The sequence below is a fragment of the Daucus carota genome, chromosome 4 (genome assembly GCF_001625215.2).
Source record: "Daucus carota subsp. sativus chromosome 4, DH1 v3.0, whole genome shotgun sequence".
NCBI lineage: Eukaryota > Viridiplantae > Streptophyta > Magnoliopsida > Apiales > Apiaceae > Daucus > Daucus carota.
In genome coordinates this window covers 18,774,527-18,802,357 of record NC_030384.2, presented here as the reverse complement: position 1 = coordinate 18,802,357, position 27,831 = coordinate 18,774,527, and the positions used below count along the sequence as shown (strand labels likewise).

General features: G+C 34.5%; 5 protein-coding genes across 9 annotated transcripts in view; 2 read left to right on the top strand and 3 right to left on the bottom strand.

Annotated features, from left to right (window-relative positions):
* Positions 1-4,227, bottom strand: part of LOC108216803 (uncharacterized) — a 31,903-nt gene extending 27,676 nt beyond the window's left edge. For all 5 annotated transcript variants that reach the window (XM_064091292.1, XM_064091288.1, XM_064091289.1 and 2 more), the window contains exon 1: positions 4,155-4,227. The gene's annotated coding sequence lies outside the window, so the exon portion shown is untranslated. The remainder of the gene's footprint in view (positions 1-4,154) is intronic.
* Positions 384-8,112, bottom strand: LOC135152229 (uncharacterized). Its single transcript, XM_064092073.1, has 5 exons — positions 7,944-8,112; positions 7,769-7,823; positions 1,093-1,293; positions 617-806; positions 384-533 (listed from the first exon to the last, which is right to left on the bottom strand). Exons 1-5 carry the CDS (start codon positions 8,110-8,112, stop codon positions 384-386), a joined length of 765 nt encoding a protein of 254 aa, XP_063948143.1.
* Positions 8,113-11,605: 3,493 nt separating this feature from the next.
* On the bottom strand, positions 11,606-12,436 carry LOC108216958 (uncharacterized). The gene has a single exon (XM_017389819.1). The coding sequence runs from the start codon at positions 12,434-12,436 to the stop codon at positions 11,606-11,608; it is 831 nt and encodes a 276-aa protein (XP_017245308.1).
* Positions 12,437-13,437: 1,001 nt separating this feature from the next.
* LOC108216670 (pentatricopeptide repeat-containing protein At1g11290, chloroplastic-like) lies at positions 13,438-18,534 on the top strand. The gene is made up of 3 exons (XM_064091030.1): positions 13,438-15,997; positions 16,934-17,144; positions 18,090-18,534. The coding sequence occupies exon 1, from the start codon at positions 13,630-13,632 to the stop codon at positions 15,550-15,552; it is 1,923 nt and encodes a 640-aa protein (XP_063947100.1). The 5' UTR covers positions 13,438-13,629; the 3' UTR covers positions 15,553-15,997; positions 16,934-17,144; positions 18,090-18,534.
* Positions 18,535-21,548: 3,014 nt separating this feature from the next.
* Positions 21,549-25,648, top strand: LOC108215914 (rop guanine nucleotide exchange factor 3). Its single transcript, XM_017388542.2, has 8 exons — positions 21,549-21,722; positions 22,167-22,498; positions 23,829-23,945; positions 24,037-24,191; positions 24,267-24,341; positions 24,460-24,759; positions 24,937-25,287; positions 25,368-25,648. The coding sequence occupies exons 2-8, from the start codon at positions 22,174-22,176 to the stop codon at positions 25,497-25,499; spliced, it is 1,455 nt and encodes a 484-aa protein (XP_017244031.2). The 5' UTR covers positions 21,549-21,722; positions 22,167-22,173; the 3' UTR covers positions 25,500-25,648.
* Positions 25,649-27,831: the final 2,183 nt, after the last annotated feature.

Sequence of the window (27,831 nt, the reverse complement as noted above, 5' to 3'; positions counted from 1 at the left end):
AGCTTTTCCTTGCCATCTTTTTCATGAGTGGCAATTGTTTCAGCTGTTTACAAAAACAAACAGTGTTAGACATAAGAAATCTGGATAGCACTATTTATTATACAATATAAAAAATATTATTCTAATTGAAGTTTACATGCAGGTGGTGTTGGTTGGTTGGGTTCTTGCTGCTCCTGCGAGCTCTCTGGAGTGTACACAACTAGTGAACGAATAGGTTCACATTGTACCACCATCTCAGCCTCTTCTTCATCTTTAGAAAGTTTTTCAATTTCTTCAGCAGCAATTTCATTATCGACATTTTGGCCATCAACTTCCATATTACTTGAAAGATCTATGCATCAACAAAGACCACAATTGTAATCCAACAAAGTGATTATATTATTCTAAATTAATGAGATTGAATTTTGCATACTCTTTTCCTTGACCACAATTATGTCTTCTGAAGCTTGCATTTGGTCAGTATGCAATTTCTCTGATGATAGATTGTTGAAAAAGTTGTTCATCTCTTCCTCTGTGAACCAACTGCTATTCATCTGTTAAACATTTTTAATTTGGTTGTTATTTGTTAACAAAAATATATTATAAATAGTAGAATTAAATAATAATATATACTTACAAAGCCACCATGTTCATTAATGTTGAAGTTTTCTGGACAAGACATCAAAAACTTGAACATATAGTAAAGAACATAGTATCCACATTTTTCACCGTCATCCTGTTGAGGAACCATTGGAATACTCAAATCGAACTGGAAAACATCATCAGTTCCTTGTACTGACTCATTCTTATACATTTGGTACACAAATCTGCATGAAAAAGTTCCTATTAAAACAACACAGTCGTCATAAATAAATCATTAAATTCTAAAATACTAATCAAATAGAGATTGTACTGTTTGATGCACGGTTCTAGGTTCTTTGGTTCTGCTTCTTGAAGTGAGTCCAATAACAGCATACATGGACTTTTTTCATTCATCTCCAAATCTTCTCCCAAGTTGCAGAGTATGAGAAGATTCCAATGATTACTGTCAAATGATTAAACCCCATTAGGAGCAGTAAAATAATTTATAGGTTTTACGTTTTTGTTATATACCTTTGGCAGATGGGAACAAAAACATATCTGCAAGCAAATATCTTTTGCTTCTTTATCCACTTCCACACATTGCTTTTCTCAATTGCAGTACAATCTTTTTTCTTTGCCTTTTTAACTGCATCCATATATGATATGAAGAACATAGGGTCGAAAAACGAACATCCTGTCTTCCTTTCTTCTGGTATAATCTTCAAAATCAACCTATAACAAACATGTTATAGGTTACCAAAATTACCAAACTGCCTAATAGTTATAATGTGCCAAATAATTTACCTCATATACTCATCAAAATTTTTTGTGTCCAATTGTCCTTCATGACGCGTTCTACAGATTATTCGTAGTCGTTTTCCTTTATTTTTATTATGTCCTGATGCTTTGCTTCCACTCTTCTTTCCGGATTTTATTTTAAGTCCTGCGATGTATTATACAGTCAGTGTGTTGAAAATATTTAATAGAAACAACTACAGATACATTATAATCCTGATGCATTACAATCCTGATGAATTACAGTGATATGCAATTTACACTATCAAAAAATCATTGTTTTCCATATAAAACATAGCTATAATCATTACTAATATAATGACTCCACTGTAGAACCATATCTACAATTCTATTTCATTATAAAAGCATATTACAGCAATTCTAATTGACTCTGTTACTGAATCATTGTCTTTCACAAAAAACATAGCTCTGAGGATTACTAATACAATTACTCTATTGTAGAACCAGTTAAACATTTCTGATAATCTTACAAAACAAAAAAACAACAAATCAAATTGACTCTACCACAGAATCCTTTTTTTTCACATAACACATAGCTGTCAGGATTACTGATGAAATGACTCCACTGTACAACCAGATCTAAAGTCCTGATGCTTTCAAAAAAACAAATTACAACATATTACATTGACTCTATCACAGAATCATTTATTTTTCACATAATACCTAGCTCTGAGGATTTCCAATCTAATGACTCTACTTTAGAACCAGTTCTACATTCCTGATGCTTTCAAATAACCAAATTACAACAAATCAAATTGACTCTACCACAGAATCCTTTTTTTTCACATAACACATAGCTGTCAGGATTACTGATGAAATGACTCCACTGTACAACCAGATCTAAAGTCCTGATGCTTTCAAAAAAACAAATTACAATATATTACATTGACTCTATCACAGAATCTTTTGTTTTTCACATAATACCTAGCTCTGAGGATTACTGATCTAATGACTCTACTGTAGTACCAGTTCTACATTCCTGATGCTTTCAAATAACCAAATTACAACAAATCAAATTGACTCTATAACAGAAACATTGTTTTACACATAACACATAGCTGTCAGGATTACTGATGAAATGACTCCACTGTAGAACCAGATCTAAATTCCTGATGCTTTCAAAAAAACAAATTACAATATATTACATTGACTCTATCACAGAATCTTTTGTTTTTCACATAATACCTAGCTCTGAGGATTACTGATCTAATGACTCTACTGTAGTACCAGTTCTACATTCCTGATGCTTTCAAATAATCAAATTACAACAAATCAAATTGACTCTATAACAGAAACATTGTTTTACACATAACACATAGCTGTCAGGATTACTGATGAAATGACTCCACTGTAGAACCAGATCTAAAGTCCTGATGCTTTCACAAAAACAAATTACAATATATTACATTGACTCTATCACAGAGTCATTTGTTTTTCACATAATACCTAGCTCTGAGGATTACTGATCTAATGACTCTACTGTAGAACCAGTTCTACATTCCTGATGCTTTCAAATAACCAAATTACAACAAATCAAATTGACTCTATAACAGAAACATTGTTTTACACATAACATATAGCTGTCAGGATTACTGATGAAATGACTCCACTGTAGAACCAGATCTAAAGTCCTGATGCTTTCACAAAAACAAATTACAATATATTACATTGACTCTATCACAGAATCATTTGTTTTTCACATAATACCTAGCTCTGAGGATTTCTGATCTAATGACTCTACTGTAGAACCAGTTCTACATTCCTGATGCTTTCAAATAACCAAATTACAACAAATCAAATTGACTCTATAACAGAAACATTGTTTTACACATAACACATAGCTGTCAGGATTACTGATGAAATGACTCCACTGTAGAACCAGATCTAAATTCCTGATGCTTTCACAAAAACAAATTACAATATATTACATTGACTCTATCACAGAATCATTTGTTTTCACATAATACCTAGCTCTGAGGATTTCTGATCTAATGACTCTACTGTAGAACCAGTTCTACATTCCTGATGCTTTTGACAAAAGTGAAGCATATTCAAATTGACTCTATAGCTTAATAAATTATAGAATCATTATGTTAATTAGGTATTAATGATTAAACACTTAATATATCTGTGTTTCTATAATAGAATCATAGCTTCTTAAACCTAAACTTATAAATTCCTTAATCGACTCGATTTTAGAAGCATAAACACACATGCAACCTCAAATCAAAGTCAAATCAAGCTCAAATTATAACAAAACATTCGCAAAATTAACAGAATCAGTAAAAACAATACAATCGAGTGTAAAAACAAGCTGAAATCGTCAATTTCGGTTACCTTTTCCCAGCATTCTGTATCGTGTTTGTGATTCGTAATCTTTGATTGAAATCCGCCTTCTCTTGCTCGCCAGAAATCACACGCTCGGTCGAATCTCCTTTGCGCTTTTTCTCTTGCTCTCTCTCTCTCTCTCTCTTCAGTCGTGTGTATAGGTGTGTGTATAACGGTCACGCCGTGTTTGTTTTTGAGTAGTTGAGTTCTGTTTTTATATGTTATATCAAAATTAATATCAGCCGTTGGATTAATATTAAAATTTTAAGGGCTGGATAAGGGGTCTCCATGGTTCTCCACATAAACTGATTCTCCATAGAGTGGGACTCTATATATATATATATATATATATATATATATATATATATATATATATATATATATATATATATATATATATATATAAGCATCACGAATTGAAGAAATCAATTATCACAATCGTGATTTACCTCTGATTCACTGAAAACCCTAGCACCCAAATCCCAATTCGGTTCCTCCCGCTGCTCTCAAAAAAAAATTCATTTATTTTTTCTTTAACGATGTACTTATGTGCTGTGTCAATTTGTACTAGTGCTACTATGGTTCTTTTTTTTCCTAAAAGCAATATAATTATTATAAATAATAATAAATAAAAATAATTATAAATAAAAATCTATTTATAAAATAGAAATTTATGACTCCTAATCTCATAATATAAAGGTTTTTGACATCTAAATATATTCAAAATCCCACGTAACCAGAAATTATTTAAATAAATAATTTTAGAAACTCATCACACTACCTACTTTATCTGACAAATCATGAATATAATAATAAACTGATTTTTAAAAATCTGGATCGTCACAATTTTAAAATAATATTATATGTTATAACATAATTTAAATATATTTTAAGTTATATATTATAATATATTTTTATATTATATTATAATAATATAATATATAATTTTGGTAATATATTTAATATATATTTTTAAATTATAATATATACAATTTAAGTTAATATATATAATTATAAGATTGTATTTTTAACAATAAATATTTCAATTTTTTAGTTATATTTTATATGATATAATTTTCCCAATTGTATTATCCATCTACTGCTAGCTATGTTTTTTTTTTATGTTTTCCGTATTACAATGTACTACCGTTACTTTTTAAATGAAACTAATTGAAAAAAGAAAAAAATAATTATAATTAATTAAGAAAAATGATTTATGAAATAATTTATGAATATAAAACTTTCATGTTCTCGTTTTTGCACTATAAAAGATAATTTTGCTAATAATATAAAATTTTTAATTTGAAAATTATATTATATATAATAAAAAAATTAATTATAAAAAAAATATTTTTATATTATAATATAAATAATATAACTTAATTATAATTATAAGATTATATTTTTAATAATAAATATTTCAAATTTTTAATTGTATTTTATATGATATAATTTTAAATATAATATTAAAACTATATTTTACGTAGAATCATATGTTAAATTAATTATAAAATTATATAATATAATATAATTTTAAAAACAGTATAACACCTAAAGTGTCGGCATTCTGAACAACCGACACAATAAATTAGTTTACGGTGTCAGTATTCTCTTAACTTACGCTACAAGTGAACCTATAGTGTCGGCATTTTCTTGACCGACGCTACAAGTGAACCTATAGCGTCGGCGTTTTCTTGACCGACGCTACAAGTGAACCTATAGCGTCGGCGTTATCGCGACCGACGCTACAAGTGAACCTATAGCGTCGGCGTTCTTGCGACCGACGCTACAAGTGAACCTAAAGCGTCAGTGTTTTGCCCGACCGACGCATTAAAGTATCTATAGCGTCGGTTTTGTCTTTAACCGACGCTAAAGGGGCGACGCCAAAAGTCATTTTTGTATATGGGATGCAGCATCTGTAAGCAACGACCACAAAAGTATATATCACTATTCATTAACACTATTTTTTGAACTACAAATACTTTCAACAAAAATTTGAATCAGCATTGATTTAGAAATTATTATGTTGCCCCTACGACGTGTATTTTTATGGTACTGTATCTGTACTTTTCTTAATTTGTACTTTATATATTTCAGAGAGAAGTGCTATGGAAAAGCAGGTAGAATATCGTAAAGAAAATTCCCTTGCTCCTTCAAGTTAAGAAAGTTGTCAAAGCCAGAGGGAATTTCAAGCATACTGGTTGGCTTGTGTTGTAAAGCTAAGTATTACATATTGCATAAAAACACGTAAATGATTTTTGGAGCAAAATAGAATCTTGATTTGCGCGCCACAACAGCCATATCAGATTCCTTTCATGAAGACTGTGAAGAATGATATGACAAAAGTGTATATTTATTTGTTTACCGTTTTATCTCGTGAAAATGTCTAATGAAGATCATATGGAGAACCAAGTGTACAAAAGAATATCTTTTGTAATATATTATGTGGCGTTACTTCATGAGGCCAACTGATTTTAGATGGATTGGGTATGTGTTATTAAAAGGGCAAAAAACTTACTCCCTTTCTTGTTGTTAATATGCCATCAATTTATATAGCATTTATTTTATACAAAATCTGCATTCGATTGTGTATTGTTTTTTTCTGTTTGATTTGGCTTGTAATAAGCTCATTTATATCTTAAAATGCTATTTTAAATATTTTATAATGAAGAGATTACATGTATTTATCTATTTGCAAGTCTGAGACTTGAGGGAGAAATAATATATGGTTTCAATTTCACATTCCCGGTTAAAGATTCTATTATATAAAAAATAAAATTCCTCTATCTTTGTCCCTACATGTAGTTGTAAATTTTACCAACACCTTTTTCCTCTCTTGTGATTTGTGGAGGGAAGTGGATAACAATCATTTGACCACTTAAAAGTAAACTTTCTTGCAAGTCTTCAATATGTTGCTTCCTTTATCCTTTTAATTCAACATTTTAATTTTTTTGAAACAAAGGTGTTAATCTAATAATAAAAAGCCATACGGCATCTACACCAATGATCGAGTCGAACAAACAGTAAATTGCAATCGCCTGTTCTCACAAAGAGACAGTTAAACGATATTTTGAAGAAAACGTATGTACAAATACAAGTACCCGCTTAATGCATTCTCGTTGAATTACTGGTACCCTCTTCATCATGCCCCGATAGAGCTATCGTTTGAGCTATCGACCAGAACTGCGATTCCATACAAACTTTCATACCAAATCAAACCCCGCTTACAATTAAGAAGCGAAAAACAAAGCTCTCACCAGGGAGAGAAAACAACCTTAGATAGAACCACAGAAACAAGAGAAATCCGACTGAAAATCCACCCACTTGAAATAGAGGAGAAAGACAGCGAAATCTCCGATGGTTTTAGATCTAAGAATCCCCCGATGATAGATCTCGAGCAGAACCACAAAAATAAGAAAAATCGAACTGCGACTCACCCGCTTGGGAGAGAGACAACGAAATCTCCGATGGCTCTGGATCTAAGTTTCCCGAGAAGAAGTATTATTCAAAAACTAAAAATAAAACAAAGCAGTTAACTGATTCGGGGCTTTCCACCGGTGAAAACCGATGGAAGCCCCCGGCGGCTACAACAAAATAGAGAGGCTAGAGAGAATTAGGGTTTTTTTGGGAGAGAGGAGTGTAAACACACATCTTTAGGTTTTACCTACTAAAGATGGTGGCTATATATTCACTTAATGCCTTCATATCCTGATATGGTGACTACGTCTTATGGAGTCTTCATAACAAATTACCTTCTTGCCAAAAAATTATACCCTTTTTTAAAAGGAACGTTGAACTTGAACATTTACATCTATGCAATTCAATTTGCTACAGGATATTAAATGCATAAAATTAGTAGTATGGGAATAGATAATCAGCCAACGATATTTTTGCATTGTTTATTCTCTCCCGCTTTATATAATTTTTTTTTTCATATCGACCATGTTTGTGTACATTATAATTGAGAACAATATGAACTTCATACCATACACGGGCACTAATGCTAGTTACATTCAAAATATATAACTCAGAGTGGAATTAATATGAACAAAGAGGAGATTACCTTTCGATCATATTCAACTCACAATTTTCTTGTTGCTTCTTTCCTATGCTTCTCTCTGCGCCAGTTATCTATTAGTGCTTTTAAAGAGAAAAAATGAATGCTGAAGGAGTCCAAAAACTCTTTTCACAGTCTATTACTTAAACATGTTGTTTTCATTCTGCCCTTCTACATTCACCTTCATTCAGCTTTATGGTGATCCCAAGAGAATATTGTCTAGCCTCAATTACATAGTAAAAACCAGAAATGCCCTTAACAGTTGGGCTATAGAACAAAAGTATTAATAAGACAAAATAAGCAGCAACAGCTATATTAGTACTAGAATGCAGTATGTTGTCGAGCACCATCCTGCATAGAGTGGTGGTGGTCCTGCTTTCATTACTCCCCCTCAAGCTGAGCAGGTTTTGCAACGGATGCTCCAAGCTTGTTCAAAAGACTGTAGTGCTGCTTGATAGATAAAGGTTTGGTAAGAATATCGGCTATCTGCGAATGGGAGGGAACATAGTGAGTGACAAGAGAACCGGATGTGATTTTGTCCCGGATAAAATGACAATCTATCTCAATGTGTTTTGTCCTTTCATGAAGGACTGGATTTGCAGCAATTGAGATAGCTGCCATGTTGTCACATTGAAGAATAGTTGGTGGCAGTTCAGTAAGGCCCATATCCTTCAACAAAGCTGTGATCCAAGTTATTTCACACGCAGTTAAGGCCATAGCCCTATATTCTGCTTCGGCTGTAGACCTGGCCACAACTGTTTGCTTCTTTGATTTCCAGGAGATTGGTGAATTGCCTAAAAAAATGCAGAATCCTGTCGTAGACCTTCTAGTGTTTGGGCAGCTTGCCCAATCACTATCACAGTAGGCTTGCACTTGTGCAGCAGAGGTAGAAGCTAAAAGCACACCTTGACTTGGGTTACTCACTAGGTACTTAAGCACTCTTTTGGCCGCTTGCATATGAACATTGGTGGGTGCATGCATAAATTGGCTTAAAACATGCACAGGAAAAGTGATGTCTGGTCTTGTAACAGTTAAATAAATTAACTTGCCAAGCAGTTTTTGATAAGTATGAGGGTCAGGTAAAACATCACCTCTTGCAGTAGTGAGTTTTAGATGACAGTCCATAGGAAGCTTGACTGGGGTGGCATCCTGCATTCCAAATTCAGCCAACAGGTCCATTGTATACTTCTTTTGCGACAAGAAAAAGCCTGCTGAAGTTCTGTCAATCTCCAAGCCCAAAAAATAGCGAACATCTCCAAGATCTTTCATGTGGAAGGCCTGAGACATGTATGCTTTCAGATTGTTGATTTCTGCCATGGAATTCCCAGCTATTAGTAGATCGTCCACATAGACAAGCACCAAAATTATAGTGCTTTCAGTTGTTTTTGTAAACAAACTATAATCAGTTTTTGACTGATGATACTCCCAAGACAACAGAGTTTCAGACAGCTTGCTGAACCACCTTCTAGGACTTTGTCTCAAGCCATAAAGAGACTTGATCAATTTACACACAAAAGTCTGACCACCATTTGTTGTTAACTCTGTTTGATTGTAAGCAATTCTGCTTCCCAGGCCTGTGTACCCTTGAGGAAATTTCATGTAGATTATTTCTTGAAGGTCACCATGCAAGAAAGCATTTGTGACGTCCATTTGTATGACAAACCAATCTTGAATAGCTGCTACCGCTAAGAGAGTGCGGACTGTGGTCAACTTAGCTACTGGTGCGAAAGTCTCTAGGTAATCGACGCCATATACTTGCTTGCAGCCCAATATGACTAGCCTTGCCTTGTGTCGTTCAATCGTGCCATCAGGATTGAACTTGGTTTTGAATACCCATTTGCACGCGATTGCTTTTTTGTTTGCTGGCAATGTTGTAATTTCCCATGTTCTATTTTCTTCCAAAGCTGCTAGTTCTTTGTTCATTGCATCCACCCAATGATCTTGTTTTACAGCTTGTTTGAAGGACAGTGGATCCACTGTGTTGGTTAGTGAAGCTTGAAAACACTGAAACTGGCTTGGAACAGTGTGATCAACCACCTGAGCAATATTAGCTGTAGAGGGGAGAGAGTGTACATAGTTCTGCAACCATGCAGGTTGTTTAACTGGTCTGGTGGATTTCCTCAGAATTTGTGGAGCAGTTGCAGGGCTTGTATTTGTAGTTGGTGGACTTGCAGCAGTTGCATTCTGATTAATGTCAGAATTGGGTTCAATGTCGTCAAAGAACAAGTCATCTGCAGGGGCTGGAGTTGGAACTGGAGTAGGCATTGGGCATGGCAAAGGCTCTGCATATGATTTTTGAGATGACTTGTTGAAAGGAAATATGCTCTCATGAAATTGAACATCTCTAGAGTAGAATGTTTGCATATTGGACAAGTCCAGCAATTTATAGCCTTTAGTATTTGATGGAAACCCAATCAGAACACACGGTACTCCTCTTGCTTGGAATTTGTCAGATGTGTGAGATGGGTTGGACGCCACAGCTAAGCATCCAAAAGCTCTAATCTTATCATAGTCTGCTGGCTCGTTATGGAGTATCTCATAAGGGATTTTGAACTGCAAAACTCTAGTAGGCAGTCTGTTGATCAAGTATACCGCAGTCATTACAAAATCACCCCAAAATGACAGAGGAAGGCCTGATTGAAACCTCAAACTGCGAGCAACTTCGAGCACATGTCTGTGTTTTCTTTCGACTCTAGCATTTTGCTGAGGTCGATCGACACAGGACTTTTGTTGGATTATACCAAACTCAGCATAAAACTTTTTACACTTGAAGTCTGTGAATTCAGGTGCATTATCTGATCGAATGCACTTAATTCTAGCCCCAAAGTGTGTGTGCACATAATTGTAAAATGTCTGAAAACAATCAAGATAATCAGATTTGAGTTTCATTAAATACAGCCAAGTCATCCGTGATTTATCATCGACTAAAGTCAGAAAGTATCTGAAATTCCCTCTTGTATTCACTCGATACGGCCCCCAAGTATCAATATGTATCAAGTCAAAAACAGCATTGGCAAGTGAAGTACTGAGAGAATATGGCAATTTTGTAAATTTTGCCATAGGGCAGGTGATGCATACCTGTTCAGATGTAAGAGCTGACAATTTGATTTGAGGAATGTGCTGGATTGTTGAAACAGCAGCATGTCCCAATCGAATGTGCCAGATATTTGAGTCAACAACGGCAGAGTTGCATTGTGGCTCTCCAGTATTCTCCAAGCTGTCAACCAGATAATACAAGCCAGATTTGATGTGTCCTGTAGCTTGTACCTTGGAAGTGCCAGTTTTAAGAATTTCACAAGTGAGAGGAGAAAATTTCACTTCACAACCATTATCCTTTGCAAGCTTATGGATGGACAGTAGGTTGTGTTTAAATTGAGGCACTACAAGAACATTGAACAACACCAGTCCACATTTTAATTTAACATCTCCCATATGAGTAATGACTGACTCTGCTCCTGTTGGCAAATTGATCTTCAGATGTTTTGGAGCTACTTTAACATTAATAAGCAGCTCCACGTTGGATGTCATATGGTCACTTGCTCCTGAGTCCACTATCCAGGCCTGCTTGTCTGATATTGCCATGTTACATGTAACCATTCCAGAAAATGAATGGTCCAGCTCTTCATCTGATTCGGTCCCCTTCAAAGATTGTAGAGCAGAATTTTGAGGCATCAATTTCAGCAAATGTTCCAGCTGCTGTGAAGTGAACACCACATCTGATTGATCTTGAGTTTGAACAACGACATTGTTTGCCATTCTTTGACCCTTGTATCTATTGTTTCCCTGCCTATTGGAGGGTTGAGATCCATTTCCTTTTGTACCTGGGGGTCTGTATTTGAAATGTCATTTTGGGTAACCAGTGACTGACCAGCACTTATCAGAGGCATGACCTTTCCCCCCACAAGCAGTACACAGTGGAGACTTATTGTCACTGGAGCCAGGGCCTTTAGTCTGCATTGCTGAGTACTCCATTTCACCAGTAGACAAAACATCAATCTGAGATTCTTCTTGCTGTATAACAGCACAAGCAGCCTCCACAGTTGGAAGAGGTATTTGCATCAAGATTTGACTTCGAAGAGAGCTGTAGGTCTCATCCAAGCCATTTAAGAACACAAACAACTTGGATTCTTCTCGCTGTGTTTCTATGGCTTTCAACAAAGCAGTGACATCAGGGGAGACAGTGGTCACCGTAGGCAATATGTTCATAGAATCGATCTCTTCCCAAAGACTACTCAAATTTGTAAAATATTCATTTACAGTTTTTCTGTTTTGAGACATACCAAACAAATCTTTGTTGAGCTTGTATTTGCGAGACCCATTACTTAATTGAAAACGACGTTCTAACTGTTTCCAGATCTCATGAGCAGAGTTAATGAACAAGATTGACTTTCTAATATTATCAGAGACATTGTTATGCAACCAGGAAATAACAAGGTCATTACAAGTATCCCATTGCATACCTTGAGATTCATCAGTGGTGTTTTTAATGATTGTTCCTGTCACGAAACCAAGCTTTCGTTTGGAGGAAAGCTGGATTTCCAACGAACGTCTCCAGCTGCGATAGTCAGCTGCACCCTGTAGCTTTGCCACACTTATCGAAGTTGGGCCATCAGAAGGGTGAAGAAATAGAGGGTTTTGCATATCAGCAAAATTATATCTGCCACCATTCGCCATTTCTTCGTGTGCAAAGAAAAACTCTCAAGAAGGTGTTATGCTGGGTTTTGATTTGAGAATGAATATGTTTGTAACAGATCTGTTTTGAAAGGGACGCACTCACAGCTCTGATACCATAAAGAGAAAAAATGAATGCTGAAGGAGTCCAAAAACTCTTTTCACAGTCTATTACTTAAACATGTTGTTTTCATTCTGCCCTTCTACATTCACCTTCATTCAGCTTTATGGTGATCCCAAGAGAATATTGTCTAGCCTCAATTACATAGTAAAAACCAGAAATGCCCTTAACAGTTGGGCTATAGAACAAAAGTATTAATAAGACAAAATAAGCAGCAACAGCTATATTAGTACTAGAATGCAGTATGTTGTCGAGCACCATCCTGCATAGAGTGGTGGTGGTCCTGCTTTCATTAGCTTTTTTTATTAATCTTTATCCAATGCAATTTTTTATATATTGATGGCAAGAGTCACCCAAGCTAGAAGGCTTAGCTAATAGATGATACACACACCTAGCTGATGACACCGCTCAACCTATTCCTTTTCTATCTTATCCCCTACGTAGTGTGAAATTAAAATATATGAACTACTATCTGGTAAATTGTTTGAGAATAATAATTTTTATTGTACTAATTTATTTAAATAAATTTAATATTTATAAAAATGTTTATACCAATATCCATAAATGTATCTCACTGCACATTTAAATAGTCACTATAAAAATTTCATTAAAATTTAAATTTTTTGGGTTTTTACATATTTATAATAAAATTATCAGTTAATTAAACTTACACGGATGTTGTTACAAATTAACTTATTGATTGATTTAATATTTTAGAAAATATTTGAAGATATCTAACATAATTTCATTAACTTGGATATTTAAAAAATAGCACTTAGCAACTGATAAATTGCCGGACGTTTATAAACAATATTAAAATTTTAGGATTTTTAGAAATAATTACACAAAAATATAAATTCCAAGCATGCAGATGTTGATTATTTTTTCTTGACAAAAAGACTTATTTTTTCTTGACAGACGTTATATTTTTAATGTAGTAATTTATATAGAAAAAAACACCTTCATCAGATTTTTCTGGCTGCTAGACCTTTCTTACCGGCAAATTCCGGTGATTATATCAACTTTAGCTCCTCAGTGCATATCCGAGGCCTATCGGAAGTTACAATTTAAGCGAATGTATTCTATTTTTCGGAATGCACAACACATGTTTGACAGAAGGCCCCAAAGACATTTTTCAAAAAACAAATCACTTTGTGGCTTATACTATAGCAGTATGTGGGATTATCATGTAAATGTTCATGACCCAGTTGGTGTTTTTGGTGAAAATGATGATAATGTTATATCTTGGACTTCGAGAATATCGAGCTTGGTTAAAAGAAATAAGTCCCAAGAAGCCATTGAGTTGTTTAAAATAATGTTGGTGAATGAGCATAAGGTGAATTACGTGACAATGTTGAGCTTGATAAGAGCTTCCGGGGCGACACATTCGGAGAATATTACAAGGGTGATGCATGGTTTTGTTATTAAGTTTGGGTTTGAGTTGGAGGTTTCGGTTGTGACTGCGCTTCTTAGTGTTTATTCTGCATGGGATATGAATATTGTGTTGAAGCTGTTTGAGGGAACATGGAATAAGGATGTTGTTCTGTGGAGTGCGATGGTTTCTGCGTGTGTGAGGAGTGGGATGTATGTTGAAGCGTTTAATACTTTTAGGGGCATGCAGTATTATGGTGTAAAGCCGAATCTTGTGACTGTTGTCACTATCTTACCAGCTTGTGCTGAGCTTGGTGAGTTATGGTTTGGCAAAGAGATTCACGGGTATTCTCTTAAGGCAATGTTGAATTCTCATACAAACGTCCAGAACTCACTTGTACATATGTATGCTAAATGTAGGAAATTTGAGGCGTCTGCAAAGGTTTTTGGTGGAATCCAACACAAGGATCTTATTTCTTGGAGGACTATGATTAGTGGATGTATGGAAAATAAAAATCCAAGGAAAGCACTGAATGTTTTCTTATATATGCTATTTAGTAGTTATAAGCCAGATGAAAATATCGTACAGGAAGCACTAACGGCAGCTATACAAGCTCGAGAGCGTTATTTTGGTTTTGGATTACATTCTCTTGTGCTGAAAAGTGGATATATGGCTTTTGTTTCCATTGTCACAGGGCTTCTTCATATGTATGCTAAATTTGGAAATGTGGGCTATGCTAGACATTTATTTAATCAGATCCAGCAAAAGGATTTTATCATTTATAGCGCAATGATATCAGCATATGCTCAGAGTGAGGCTCCTTCTGATGCTTTCATTATATATAAAGCTATGCAATTGGCAAATCAGAAGCCTAACGAAATAACATTTGTTAGTCTTTTACATGCTTCTACTACGATGGCTGATAAAGGTACGGGAGAAAGCATACATGCTCACATAAAGAAAGTTGGTTACTCATTAAATTCATTTCTTACATCTTCTTTAATTGATTTATATTGCAAATATGGTAGTATAAGACAAGCAAAGGCAATTTTTGAAGAAATGCCTGCCAAAGATCTTATATGCTGGAGTTCCATGATTAATGGGTATGGGATAAATGGATATGGCACTGAGGCTCTTGAGACTTTTTCAAACATGTTGGATAGTGGGATTATGCCCAATGATGTTGTTTTCGTATCAGTTTTATCTGCTTGTAGTCACTGTGGACTTGATGACGAAGGTTGGGACTGGTTTTATGCGATGGAAGAGAAATTTTGTGTTACCCCAAAACTTGCACACTATGCGTGCATGGTAGATATGCTAAGTCGTCGAGGATATGTGAAAGAAGCTCTTGAATTCGTGAGCAAATTGCCAATTGAGCCTGATATCAGAATATGGGGAGCTCTTCTGGCCGGTTGTAGGAAAAGCAGCAACTCGACTGAAGTTGCTGAAGTTGCAGTTCATCGGCTCATAAGTTTGGATCCAGAAAATACTAGTTACCACGTGTTTTTGTCGAATATGTATGCAGAACAGAACCGTTGGGAAGATGTGGATAGACTGAGAAATTTGGTGGAGGAGAAGGGATTAAGAAAAGATGCAGGATGTAGCATCGTCGCAACAAACTTATAGACTGCTTTGTGTTTCAGTCAGGCACTTGAGAAGGTTTTGCAAACTATGGGGGTGTTTGGTTGGAGGTTAACGAGCTTGGTAAACAGGAATGGGAATCTGATTCCCTAACATGCTGTTTGGATCACGCTTTTGATTGCCGGGAATGGGTATCTGTAAACTTTTAGCCGGTAAATTGATAACCTTACCAGTACCCCGGGATTTAAAGACGCTCGTTTCTCCCGACCTCTACTTTGTGTTCCATTATTTCCCGTTTTCTCTCCACCTCACCAGTCTCTCCTTTCTCGATCTCTCTTCTCCATCGCCATCTCTCTCGTTCTCTTTTTTCCATCTTCTCCGGCAAATCGACATATCTCCCCCCCCCCCCTCTCTCCATCTTCTCTCTTTTCTCGCCATTGAGCTAGCCCTACTTCAACACACTGCCCAACATCAAAGGCCATTTCTCAAGGTAAATGCTATACAAATATATTCATTCTTGTGTAGTGGTTCTGTTAATTGAATGTTGAGCTTCTTAGAGTCCTTAGACTTGCAGTACATGTTCTTGAGTTTTTTTGTTGATAAAGTGTTTGACATAATGCCTGTGCGAGCTGCTCAATTACTGTTTTGCTAGGTATGTTGTAATGGAACCTTAAGCTCATTTTCTACATTGATTAGATATGTCATACAGACATACACCATGAATGACTCTTGAATATGTGTTCAGCAAGTTAACATGAGCAAACGGAGAGTAACGACTAAACTGGTTATATTATCTTGTCACAGAAGCACACACTCAGGGATCATCATTTTCTATTAAGAAACCACTTATCACTGTTTTATAACAAGTAAATATTGCAGATCGATTAGCTCAAAAAATTGAACAGTCTGCACTAGTAAATACTTTGTCGGGTATGTTTCAGTTTAATTGTTAATACTGCTCTTGCACTGTAGCATAGGGACATACAGGGAAAGAAAAGGTACAGGGATGATTGATAAGTTTAGGGTTTCCCCGTGTTGACATGGTACCCTTTTTCTGATTCATCATGAAATTTTTTATTTGGTCGTCTGGTCTGTTGTGCCTTGTTCACCAATGTAGTAATATTTTAAGCTAAAGATGTGAAAATGGGGCTTCTGCAACCTTTTGACAGAAGGTTAAGATGACAATTGACAACTTTCAGTAGTTAGTTTAAGCTAGATAGATCATTAAATCTAGAAAAAGGCTTCTGCAACGTAAGCTAACAAATGCAAAACAATCAGAGACAACACTACAAAATTTGAAATGGATTCCGGAAGAGGCTTATTTGAAATGGTCCTCTGTCTTCTATGCTTATTTGAAACTTTATTTGAAATAAAGTTTCCTTTATTGTTCTCCAATTTCTTTCAATCATTCTTTTTGCCATGGCAGAACAAGGATGTGTCTGAAGCGGTTCAGAAGGTTGCCTCTGCCTATGACTGTAAATTGTTAAAGGAGTTCTTAGTCATCAGCTCAAACAGTTTGTGATTGACGGGAACAAAGTTGTCTTCAGTGTCTGAAACCCTGATACGTTGATGCTACTGAGTTTGAAGAGAATGAGGTTTATGCTATTGATATTGTCACAAGCACAGAAGAAGGGAAGGTAATATTTATCATTCAATACCTTCTCGATATGAAATAGGATACAATAATTGTTTTCAAACCGCGTAATGGCAATCCATCTTGATGACGAAAAGCATGAAGTGCCTTAAATATCTGCTTAATTTTATACAGGTCCCGATATTGTTATTTTCTGTCATAATTGAATGCAATTGTTGATTATATTGTTAAAATAGACAGTAGTAGTTGGTTGCTTTTAAATATGCATCTTTGGCTTCTTCTATATCAAAAAGAACAGAAGTAGTGTTAATACAATCCCAGACCTCTGTCACTTGAGTCACTTCCCTAGCCACTCTGTGGCTTACATTTTTTGAAACTATAACTATAAACCAAAGAGTTTAATGATGCTTGTTCAAAAAGAGCATACCACCTCCTTTGAGAGTATAATTGTATGCATCTGTTTTTTTGGCGGTTGGAACAAAAATACTTAGACAAATATATTAGTATCCGATGAGGACCTTAACATCTATACTCTTAAGATGTTAGAGCGAGAATTTAAATTTTAAAATATTAAAGTCAGGCTTTAAATAGATCTCATGCTATATCATATATTATAAAACTCACGTAGCTTGAAAATCCCAATTTTTTTGTACCATTTCAATTAGGTTTCTAATTCTGTATTACAAGTCTATGATATATGTATTTTTACACGGTTGGTACATATTTGCCACTGATGAAAACTAGGACTAAATTAGTAGTAAATTACATGTTTAATTTTTATAATTCTTTTAACTTAAAGCTTTGGCATGAGCATCAAACCATTAACTTCACAATACTGATCAATAGCTTGATTTTACAAGAGTTAACTAGCCGAAGTTTGAAATTTTAGTGTGCTATATTAAATTTGTCTTATGTTGTCGCAAGAAATAGATATTAGATGTTTCTGTCATTCTGTTTACACTGGCTCAGTATCCACTACATTTGGCAGGTCAAATGGACGATTTTCTGATGGTCGTCTCGTGATTGATTTCTGAGGTACATTTTGCTGAGTAACATTCTATCCGACTGAAATCATTAGCCTGTATGTCTCTTGTTTTGTTAATCGAGTTGTAAAAGGAGGTGTTAAGCAATCGAGTTGTAAAGACTTGCTTGACAGATAACGGTGGAAGACAATTTCTGTCGGAGCCGCTCTTACAATTACATCACTTTGCTACTTTTGAGAAAAGAAGATTCTCATTTTAAGAAAGTTAAACACTGATGTAAGGTTGTTGTTTGGAACCGAACCAAATTTTATTATGTGTAAAAGGTTGAGAAGTTTACTTGTTTAGTGTGCATGAGGTTCTTATGATTTGTGTAAAAGTTATGCAAATAAATAGAAATTTTATTTTGCTTATTGTAGTAACATTGGATAATTAAAGCAGATTTTTGTAGGATTTTTTTGTTTGTTTTTTCCTTGCTCGTTATTTTTATTATTTTTCATATTTTTAATAAGACTTTAAGGTTTTTGGAAAATCAAATAAACAATAAAAGGCATGAATAATAAATTGATAGTGAAAAGTTAACTTAATTTTGTTTTATAATTTATAATTTTGTGCCTTTGTTTGACTTTTAAAAATCCAAAAATATAATGAATTATTTCATGTTTTCAAATAATAAAAATTGGCTTTTTATTAATAAAATCTTATAAAAAATTTGTTTAGAAAAAAACTATTCCGATTCTCATTCCGGTGTAAACCAAACAGCTTATGTGAGTATTCATTCCAATACCAGCATGATCCAAACAACATGAGTAACCTCATTCCCAATCTCGTTTCTCCCCATTCTCATACCCTCTTTTCTCATTCTCGTTTCCCATTCCCATGCATGATCCAAACACCCCCTGTATCCTCGTGAATGTAGTTGGTTTAAATTGTTTAATCAATGGACTATTGCCACTCATATACTTTTGGACCAAGGTATGCATTCAGAATTTTTGTCCCGTCTAATGTGGCTATGCATAAGTTATTTACCTATGTGGGTCCTGTTGTTCTTACTCAATCACCCCTTGCAGCCCACAGTGCTTTGAATTAATTTACTGAGGCTCATAGTAACAGTGCATGATACATTTGTGTTGACATCCTGTATTCTTACAGTAAGGAAATGGTTTAGTTCCTTATGTTTGGTGACAATGGTTAAGTACATTCCATCATTCGTGAGTGGAGAATTAAGAGTCGGTCAGATGGGAGTTCAGATATATTAACACAGGGCGGGTGAAAGACAAATCAGAGTTCCCTTGTTTAGAGAATTTGCAGGAGTAGTTAATTTTTGCTAAAGACTCCGAAGGGAATGGAGATTGCAAGCATGGACTATAGCATTTTTAGAGGAAAGAGCACACAGGAATATAGGATATCAGAAGCTGCAATAACATCAAGAGATGATAAACAGAAATTGCTCATTATGATGCTAGACTGAGGGGTCTTATAGAGATTCCAAATGGATAGAGCAGTGTAATAGAAACTTTTCAGAAAGCGTAATAGCCCCTTTCTTTAGCTGATTTGAGGTTTCAGGTTGCTAGCGATTTACTAAAGGTTTCAAAATATAGTGTTGCTGTGCAAAAGACTTAATTATCTCAGCTTCTCTAGATGATAGTATTTTGATTAACTGCAAGAGGAGATGAATCAGTTGCAGATTTAGAAAGAAGGGAGGGATTCAGTGTTAGCAAGAGATGATGTTACTGTATTGCTTTTGGCAGAACAAGGAGGAGTTTTTGATCCCGAGGCTGCATATTGATGCTAAATTTTATAACAGAGAGAACAAAAAGTTTCATGCTGGAGTACGTAGAAATTCCAACTCTAAGTGATTGCAACCTTTCAGAAAATTTCAGGATTTTTTGTTCAGGCCTGGGATTTACGGAAACATCTTGCATCTCTGGCAGACTCTCCGGTTAAATGTCCCAGCGGGATATAATGAATATTTGGATCGACTCGGTAAAATCAGACAATGGAAATTTAAGTACATAAGCACCAGTTTACTATAAGAGATTGGAATGTTTTATATACTGCACGGAGATGCTTTACAATTAGCATTGCAGCCTCTGAAAAGAGCAATGGATTTGAGTAGAGTCCATGCAACTAAGTATAAATTGAAGAAATGCAGATTTAAAAACCCCAAATCAGAGAACTTCTTGTATACTCCCTCTGTCCCCTCATTTCTTTATGTTCACGCTTTTCAACGCTCCTTTAAAGTATAGTTTCATCATATATTTTTAAAATTTTTTTCTCTGAATAAAAATTTGATATATAAATTTTTATTCAAGAAAAGAAAATTTTGAAAAAAATATTATGCAACTACACTTTATGAGAGCGTGCAAACAATGAACGTAAACAACCTAGAGGAACGGAGGGAGTATAAGATATAGTGCAACTAATCATGTTTTAAAGATCGACTTCCCTTGCATTGTCTTTGTTCTTGTATATTCTATTATTGTTCAATTCATGAAAACACAAATATGTATGTAAAAGTTATATATATGAAGTTGTAAACCACTGCATTTCTTTTATAAAATTTCCTGACAACGTCAGGGCTCTTTTAGAGTGGCATGCACGTCTTTATATACCTCACACAATAACATACACCACGATGAACTAAATAGAAGACGACTTTTTCTGTGTTTTAGCCATTTCATAGTACAAAATTTTCAAAGGGTGGTTGAAATTATGATATATCATTTTTTTTCCACTAATATTAACTAATAACTAGATATCATCTAAATATTTAAAATTATAGTATACATTATAAGTATTTCAAAATATGTGTCCGGATAGTTAAAATATATTCAGTTTCACATATTTTTCTAACTATCATCGTAATCAAGTGAAAAACTATAAATTTAGTATCCAAATAATTTATTTTTAGATTAAAAAAATTATTTAAAATACTAAATCCACAACTTTTCATTTGGGAGTGATAACAAGCTATTATACATAGAGTTTTTTGAGAACATTGTTACAATTTTAAATATTAAATCTCATCAAAATTTTGATTTTTATATTATATTATATTTAAAACACGCAAAAATCAAAATTATTTATCAAAGAATTATGTAATTTCCAGGTCAATATTCATTTCACTGGCACTTTTCTGATAGAATAGTGGTGTTGAACATCATCTTAAAAGAGATCCTAATTAATTTATAATATAAAGAAAAAAATACAAAAAATTAACTAAAAAAACTAAAAATTTGAATTCTTTCCACCATATTTATAAAAAGTTTATTATGCACAGAAGTGTTGATAATGGTTGACTAGCATGTAACACCAACAGAGCATTCATGCACTTTTACAACTAATACTATACATACAAAAAGAAATCATTGTACAATCTGTGATGGTGAGTCATACATTATTATACTCTTCATGTACATAATAACATAATGCAATCACATAGTTTCATCACCCCACGTCCAACTTATATGCACACAACAAATGAATGCATATCCACATTTTTGTTTGCATCTTCTTGCCTATCTCACTACTCAACTGGCCTTCTCTCTTTATTTTGGATGATCAAGAGGACTTAAAACTTAAAAGGGGTTGGTTCCTGAGATAGTTCAAGTTCAAATCAAAGTGTTCTCAGCTTTAAGGTAGACACTAATTTAAATGCATCTATATGTGTGTTGTGTTTATATCCATATGTTATGTTGTATATTTGATGGATATGTAAAGACTGTGCTAATTTGTTTTTTCAGCATTTTTAGAAAATTCTTCAAGTTGGCTGAAAATAATGACAATTCATTGATGGGTCTTTCTAGTGTTACTTTTTACTTAGGAGGTTTTGATTTGTTGAGATTTTTGTCCATGCAAGTGCCATCATTGTTAATGAAATGAGAGCCGATAGGAATCCGCTATCTAATTAAAAAGTAGTTGTTAGTGTGTGTCATGACACACGCTAGAAAAGCCGTTCATTGATATATATTTGCACATTTTTGAAAAGAAATTATAGAATTTAATGGGAAGCTTGGTGATTCTTGATCATTTTCATCTTATAAGTGTTCACATGCATATATGATGTTTGTTTATTTCCCCAGCTTCAAGATGGAATCAAAAGCTGACAGTGATGAAAATCGCGATTTGGGTTATCAGGAATCCCCAGCTTCAGTTGATCAAAGTGATGATTCACCTACAGAAACTGCTGTTTATTCAGCAATCAGAGCAGATTCTTTCTGGTACAGGAGAACATACTCTGAAATCTCTGCATTTTCGGAGTTTACAGATGACAACAGCTATTCGGACTCGCCATCTCCACTATGCTGGCCAGCTATGAAATCACCTAACCAGCCTGTACTCAGAAGACTAGGAATGCGACAAAACAAACTTGGCATGGATGATACTCTTGAGAATCAGGAGCCAGTAGATAAAGGTAACTATATTATACAATGTTCTTTTTGTTCCTGCTTTTTGGATTTCCTTTACCTGCATATCTAAGGATCAATTGTTTCAACTGTCTGGAATCTAGATATGTTTTATCTATAATCTACATAAGCAACGGCTGAAACTTATTAACAGTAAATTTCTTATAATGGAGGCTTCTTTAAAGTCCCCCTCTGTCTAACGATGGCCAGAGGTTTTTCTAGTAAAACCTTTTAGTGTTTCTTATAAGGGGACACTGTCTCTGCTTCTCAGGAGTTTTAGGGTTGTCGGTTTCAGGTTATTTTTAGTTTTTTCTGTTGGCTACTAGTGGGAATGTAGGGTGCTTTTGTAATATTTAGTCGTGTTTGGAAATGATTTGAATGAATGTCATGTAGATTTGTTGATAGCTTAATGGCGAAAAATCTCTGGTTGAGAATTTGAATCTGGTTCTCTTTCATATATTTGTTCATGCTTCTTGTTGCATACTAGTTAGACAATACACTGAAAAGGATATGAACAAAATGAATTGCTGAACAAATAATTAACTTGTGTGTTCGCGAGTTGGCAAATGGAACAAATAGAGCTTCTATCTTTTCATATAATGTAGTGAGGGGATCAAAAGAGAGATTATTATACTTGTCAGTCAGATGAAGATATATTAGCATGTACCTGTCATTAATATTAGCATCGTTTTGTCTTCGGCAAAACAGAAGTGAAGAGGAAATAACACGATTGACAATGAACCGAAAGCATTAAACATTGCATAAGGAGGCAATTACCATTGATCAATACCTTTCTTATAATTAATGTTTTTCAAAATTTCTTGGAGTGGTGGTTTAGAATTTGACCAAGGTTTAAACCTTGTGAATGCATTCCTTCTATTTAAAAGTCCTTCCAGTCTGATGATTGCTATATATTTTGTTTTAAGACCCCTGTTCCTTGTTATCAATACCCATATAGCCCTCCACTGAGGCTCAAACCATCGATCTAGTAACTAGGCTTTCCTCCATTCATCTATCTAATTCACAATGTTTAATTTTTTTTCTGGTAAATCATTAGATATGTATAAAGATTCTTTCAACACAAATTGTTATTGTAATTGTTATTATAATTTTTTTGCCAGCTTGTTAACTTAAGAGGTTAGCGATCAATTCATTTATTTTTCAAATTAAAATAACCAATTCTTGCAGTAAGATATTAGTTATCTTTTGTGGAGTATTAACTTGCATAGCTAAAAACTATTACTTTTATATTTGCCTGTATTATCTGTCCGCAATATAAGATTTGCCTGTGTTTGAAATACTCTATAGGTCAGCTAATAATTTTCGAAATGTTAACAGAAGTTGAAATGATGAAGGAAAGATTTTCAAAGCTCTTGTTGGGTGAGGACATGTCAGGAAGTGGTAAAGGAGTTTGCACAGCAGTCACATTGTCTAATGCTATAACAAATCTTTATGGTAAACTCGCAAAACACATCAATGGTTAGAACATTATAAAAAGTTCCTTTTTGAGGATTTTATCTCATTGTCTGATGTGTGTACACTCTAGCTTCTGTATATGGCCAGCACCTAAAATTGGAGCCACTTCATTCAGAGAAGAAATTGATGTGGAAAAGAGAGATGAATTGCCTTTTATCTGTATGTGATTACATTGTAGAGTTTATCCCAGCATCACAAAATTTGAAAGATGGAACAGTTGTTGAGGTAACAAATTCTCATCTATTGCCTATTTTATAACCTTTTTCTTATTTTAATGCAAATTTTACAATTTCTGTTCAGATTATGACCAATACACCACGATCCGATATTAACATCAACCTTCCAGCATTGAGAAAACTTGATGCAATGTTAATTGTAAGAAAATCTTCCACAGCTTACTGAAACAATTTTTGAGCTCACTCGTGGTCTTAGGGCTCGATACCTAAACATTTTTATTTCTTTTAACTGAGTGTTCCTGTGTTCTTCTCTGCAGGAGGTTCTTGAAAGTTTTACAGATACAGAATTTTGGTATGCAGAACAAGGTAGTATTTCAGGGAATTCAGTGCGCTCAGGATCATTCAGGAGGATCATTCCTCAGCCTCAGCGTAAAGAGGGAAAGTGGTGGCTGCCAGTTCCTTGTGTGCCCCCGCGTGGTCTTTCTGAAAAGTCAAGAAAGCATTTAAGACACCAACGCAATTCTGCCAATCAGATCCTCAAAGCAGCGATGGCGATCAACAGTAGCATTCTTGCTGAAATGGATATACCAAATACTTACATGTCATCTCTTCCCAAGGTTATTAAACAACCCCTCCAAATTGCTCATGTTTTTGTTTTCTTTGTTAATTAGAAATATCAAAACAAGAAAAACAAGGCAGCGTTTTCACTGTTAATATGCTGCCTGAAACCTTAAAATATGCGAACAGAGAAGTAATATTACTCACACTTTGTTTTGGTGGACTTATGTTTGCAGAGTGGTAAAGAAAGTGTTGGAGATACGATATACCGATATCTGTCCCAATGTTCCACAAACAAGTTCTCTCCAGATTATCTTCTCAACCACTTAAACATCAGTTCTGAGCATGAGGCACTTGAGCTAGCGGACAGGGTGGAGGCATCCATGTATACATGGAGACGCAAAGCATGCTTAAATCCTTCTAAATCATCATGGAACATGGTTAAAGATCTAATGTCTGACATTGACCGAAATGATAAAAACACAGTCCTGGCTGAAAGAGCTGAGATTGTGTTGTTTACCTTGAAGCAAAGATATCCTGAACTGTCACAGACAACATTGGACACCAGCAAAATAGAATACAACAAGGTAAGCCATGATTTCTGCTAAAGATTCATCATCTGTTAAAGGATAACAAATTCTTAAATTTTTCATTGCGCTTCGTATAGGACGTAGGGCAAGCAATTCTGGAGAGTTATTCAAGAGTCTTGGAAGGTTTAGCATTCAATATTGTTGCTTGGGTCGAAGATGTATTGTTCATAGATAAATCTACGAAGAACGATTTCATGGAGCCTAGATAAGCTATGTTCTCTGATTATTCATTTTGTCTAAAGTACCCGTGTTACCTGTGTTGGACTCCGACACTCGACGTGGATGTGGAACCTCCGACACTTATTTTAGACCAAAAACATGTAAAATTTTCAGAATATTATCGAGTCTAACATTGGTACACGTATCCTTGCACACCACATATCCTTGCACACTCTCAGCCGAGTCCGGATAATGGAGTAGATAAGTATAACGAGTTTGTGCAAGCTTTTCTGTGAAAACTCAAACTTCAGTGCACGAGTAGTTGTACAATATATTTGTTAACCAAAATTTGTGTAATTTTTTTTTTTTTTGCTATAATAAAATAGATTATTAGTATGCAATTTCACTGGGAACAACTTGCTCATTTAGGTTGTGTTCCCAGTACATAAATTGCAGATGTATAGACTTGGATCAGATCTTTGATTAAAACAAAGATAAATAAAAAATTGTAAAAGTTAATAAAGGATATTTGAAGTGTAATATCAAAAAAATTGATGAACAGAATGATTTGTACGATGAAAATTGTCATAGTTCAAGCAAATAAATGTGCAGACCATATCAAATTTACAACTAATGAGCTTAACCAAGATACAGAGCAATTGGCAACTAAGAATCAAATTTAAATTCTTTGTTAATAACGGAAGCTTCCTGCGCACTACAACCATATCAAAATTTACCATTATTTACAGAGAAACAGCTGAAGCATCGATGAAGTTGTCAAGCTAAATAACATAGTTCATTAAGCCGACGAAGTTGTTCAATAAAACCAACCTAGTAATTTAGCACAGCATGTAAATGCATTCCAACAATGATACTGGATTTTGGATTGTGGCCAGAGAAAATGCATTTTAACAATGCAGTGACTCTTCAAGTGTATGTAAAAGCTTGATGCAACAAATCCTTAACCAACACACCACTTGTATAAGCCCATAACATCGTGTGAAAGTAGTTTTTTCATAACAAAAACCCCAACAAATATTCATATCAAATATTTACGAATTCAATCTGCTTATCATGAATGCTCTGAAGATGGCATAATAATTTTTATATACTCCTACATGCCAGTCAAACATTTAAGACAAACATAAAAGACAATTCGGAACAAGATAATCCTGTTCGACGATAGAATAGAGATAACTTCAGGACAAAAGTTACATTAAACAAAACATAAACTACTAAAAGCATTCTATTCTACTCAAAAGCACCATCACCGTCTTTAGGGAGAGGCTAATTTCCAGCTTGAAAGCTCGGCTTCTGCAAAATTAGAGCAGCAACACAATAGTCAGGAAATATGTCAGAAAAATGAAGAACCTGCAACTAATAAATTTCAAGACCAATAACAAGGTCTACCAGTTAGAACAGAAATATCCTTGCGCTAAGATAAATTAAACTTGAGATGAAAAGAAGTTTGGAGCTGTTTTGCTTGTGAATAGACACTACCATACCAAATTACTATTTATTGGGATAGTTTCTAATTACATCCAAGATACTGTACAATAGGATGCTCATAATGTTCCATGTTAAAATGTAAGTGGCGGGACAAAATGTCTGATGAAAACTAAAGAGTAGGGCTTTGTCGATTAAATTCAAACTTATAGCAGTGTTCACATAACCTTGAACAAAAAAGAGTTTTTCCCAAAAAAGAAATAGGGCTTTAAAAGAGCGATTGGCAGAGAGATTCATATAACTTACTGGGTGGCAACCCACCCTGATTCAATGTGGTTCTACTTCTGATTGTAACTAAAATTTTAGAACAGATTTTTTAAGAACAGTTCTCAAATTTTGATTCATGTCAGTTGACATTGTACATTCAAGAAAAAGGGTCAAAGCAAGCACACAGATAGCGGTAACCAGTTATAGGTAAACGCCAGAACATATTTAGATACATTACCACTGACTTGGAAAAGTTTACCTTCTAATTATAGCAAGTTCTTCCAGATTATAAATCCAACAAATAGAGAAACAGAATAGTACTGTTAAATCAAACTACCATTTTAAGATTAAAAATTTCAAGACCAATAACATGGTACTTCTAACGATTAGAACAGAAATATCCAAGTACCAAGATAAATTCAACTTTAGATGGAAAGAAGTGTGGAGCTGTTTTTCTAGTGAATGGACACTATCATAACAAATTATCGAAGATACTTGGTAGGATACTCATAATTCGAATCCATGTTAATATGTAAGTCGCAACTCGCAGGACATACACATTCCATTTAATATGTAAGTGGCTAGATAAAATGTCCGATGAAGACTAAGGAGCAAGGCATGGTGGATTAAATTCAAGCATATAGCAGTGCTCACATAACCTTGGACAAA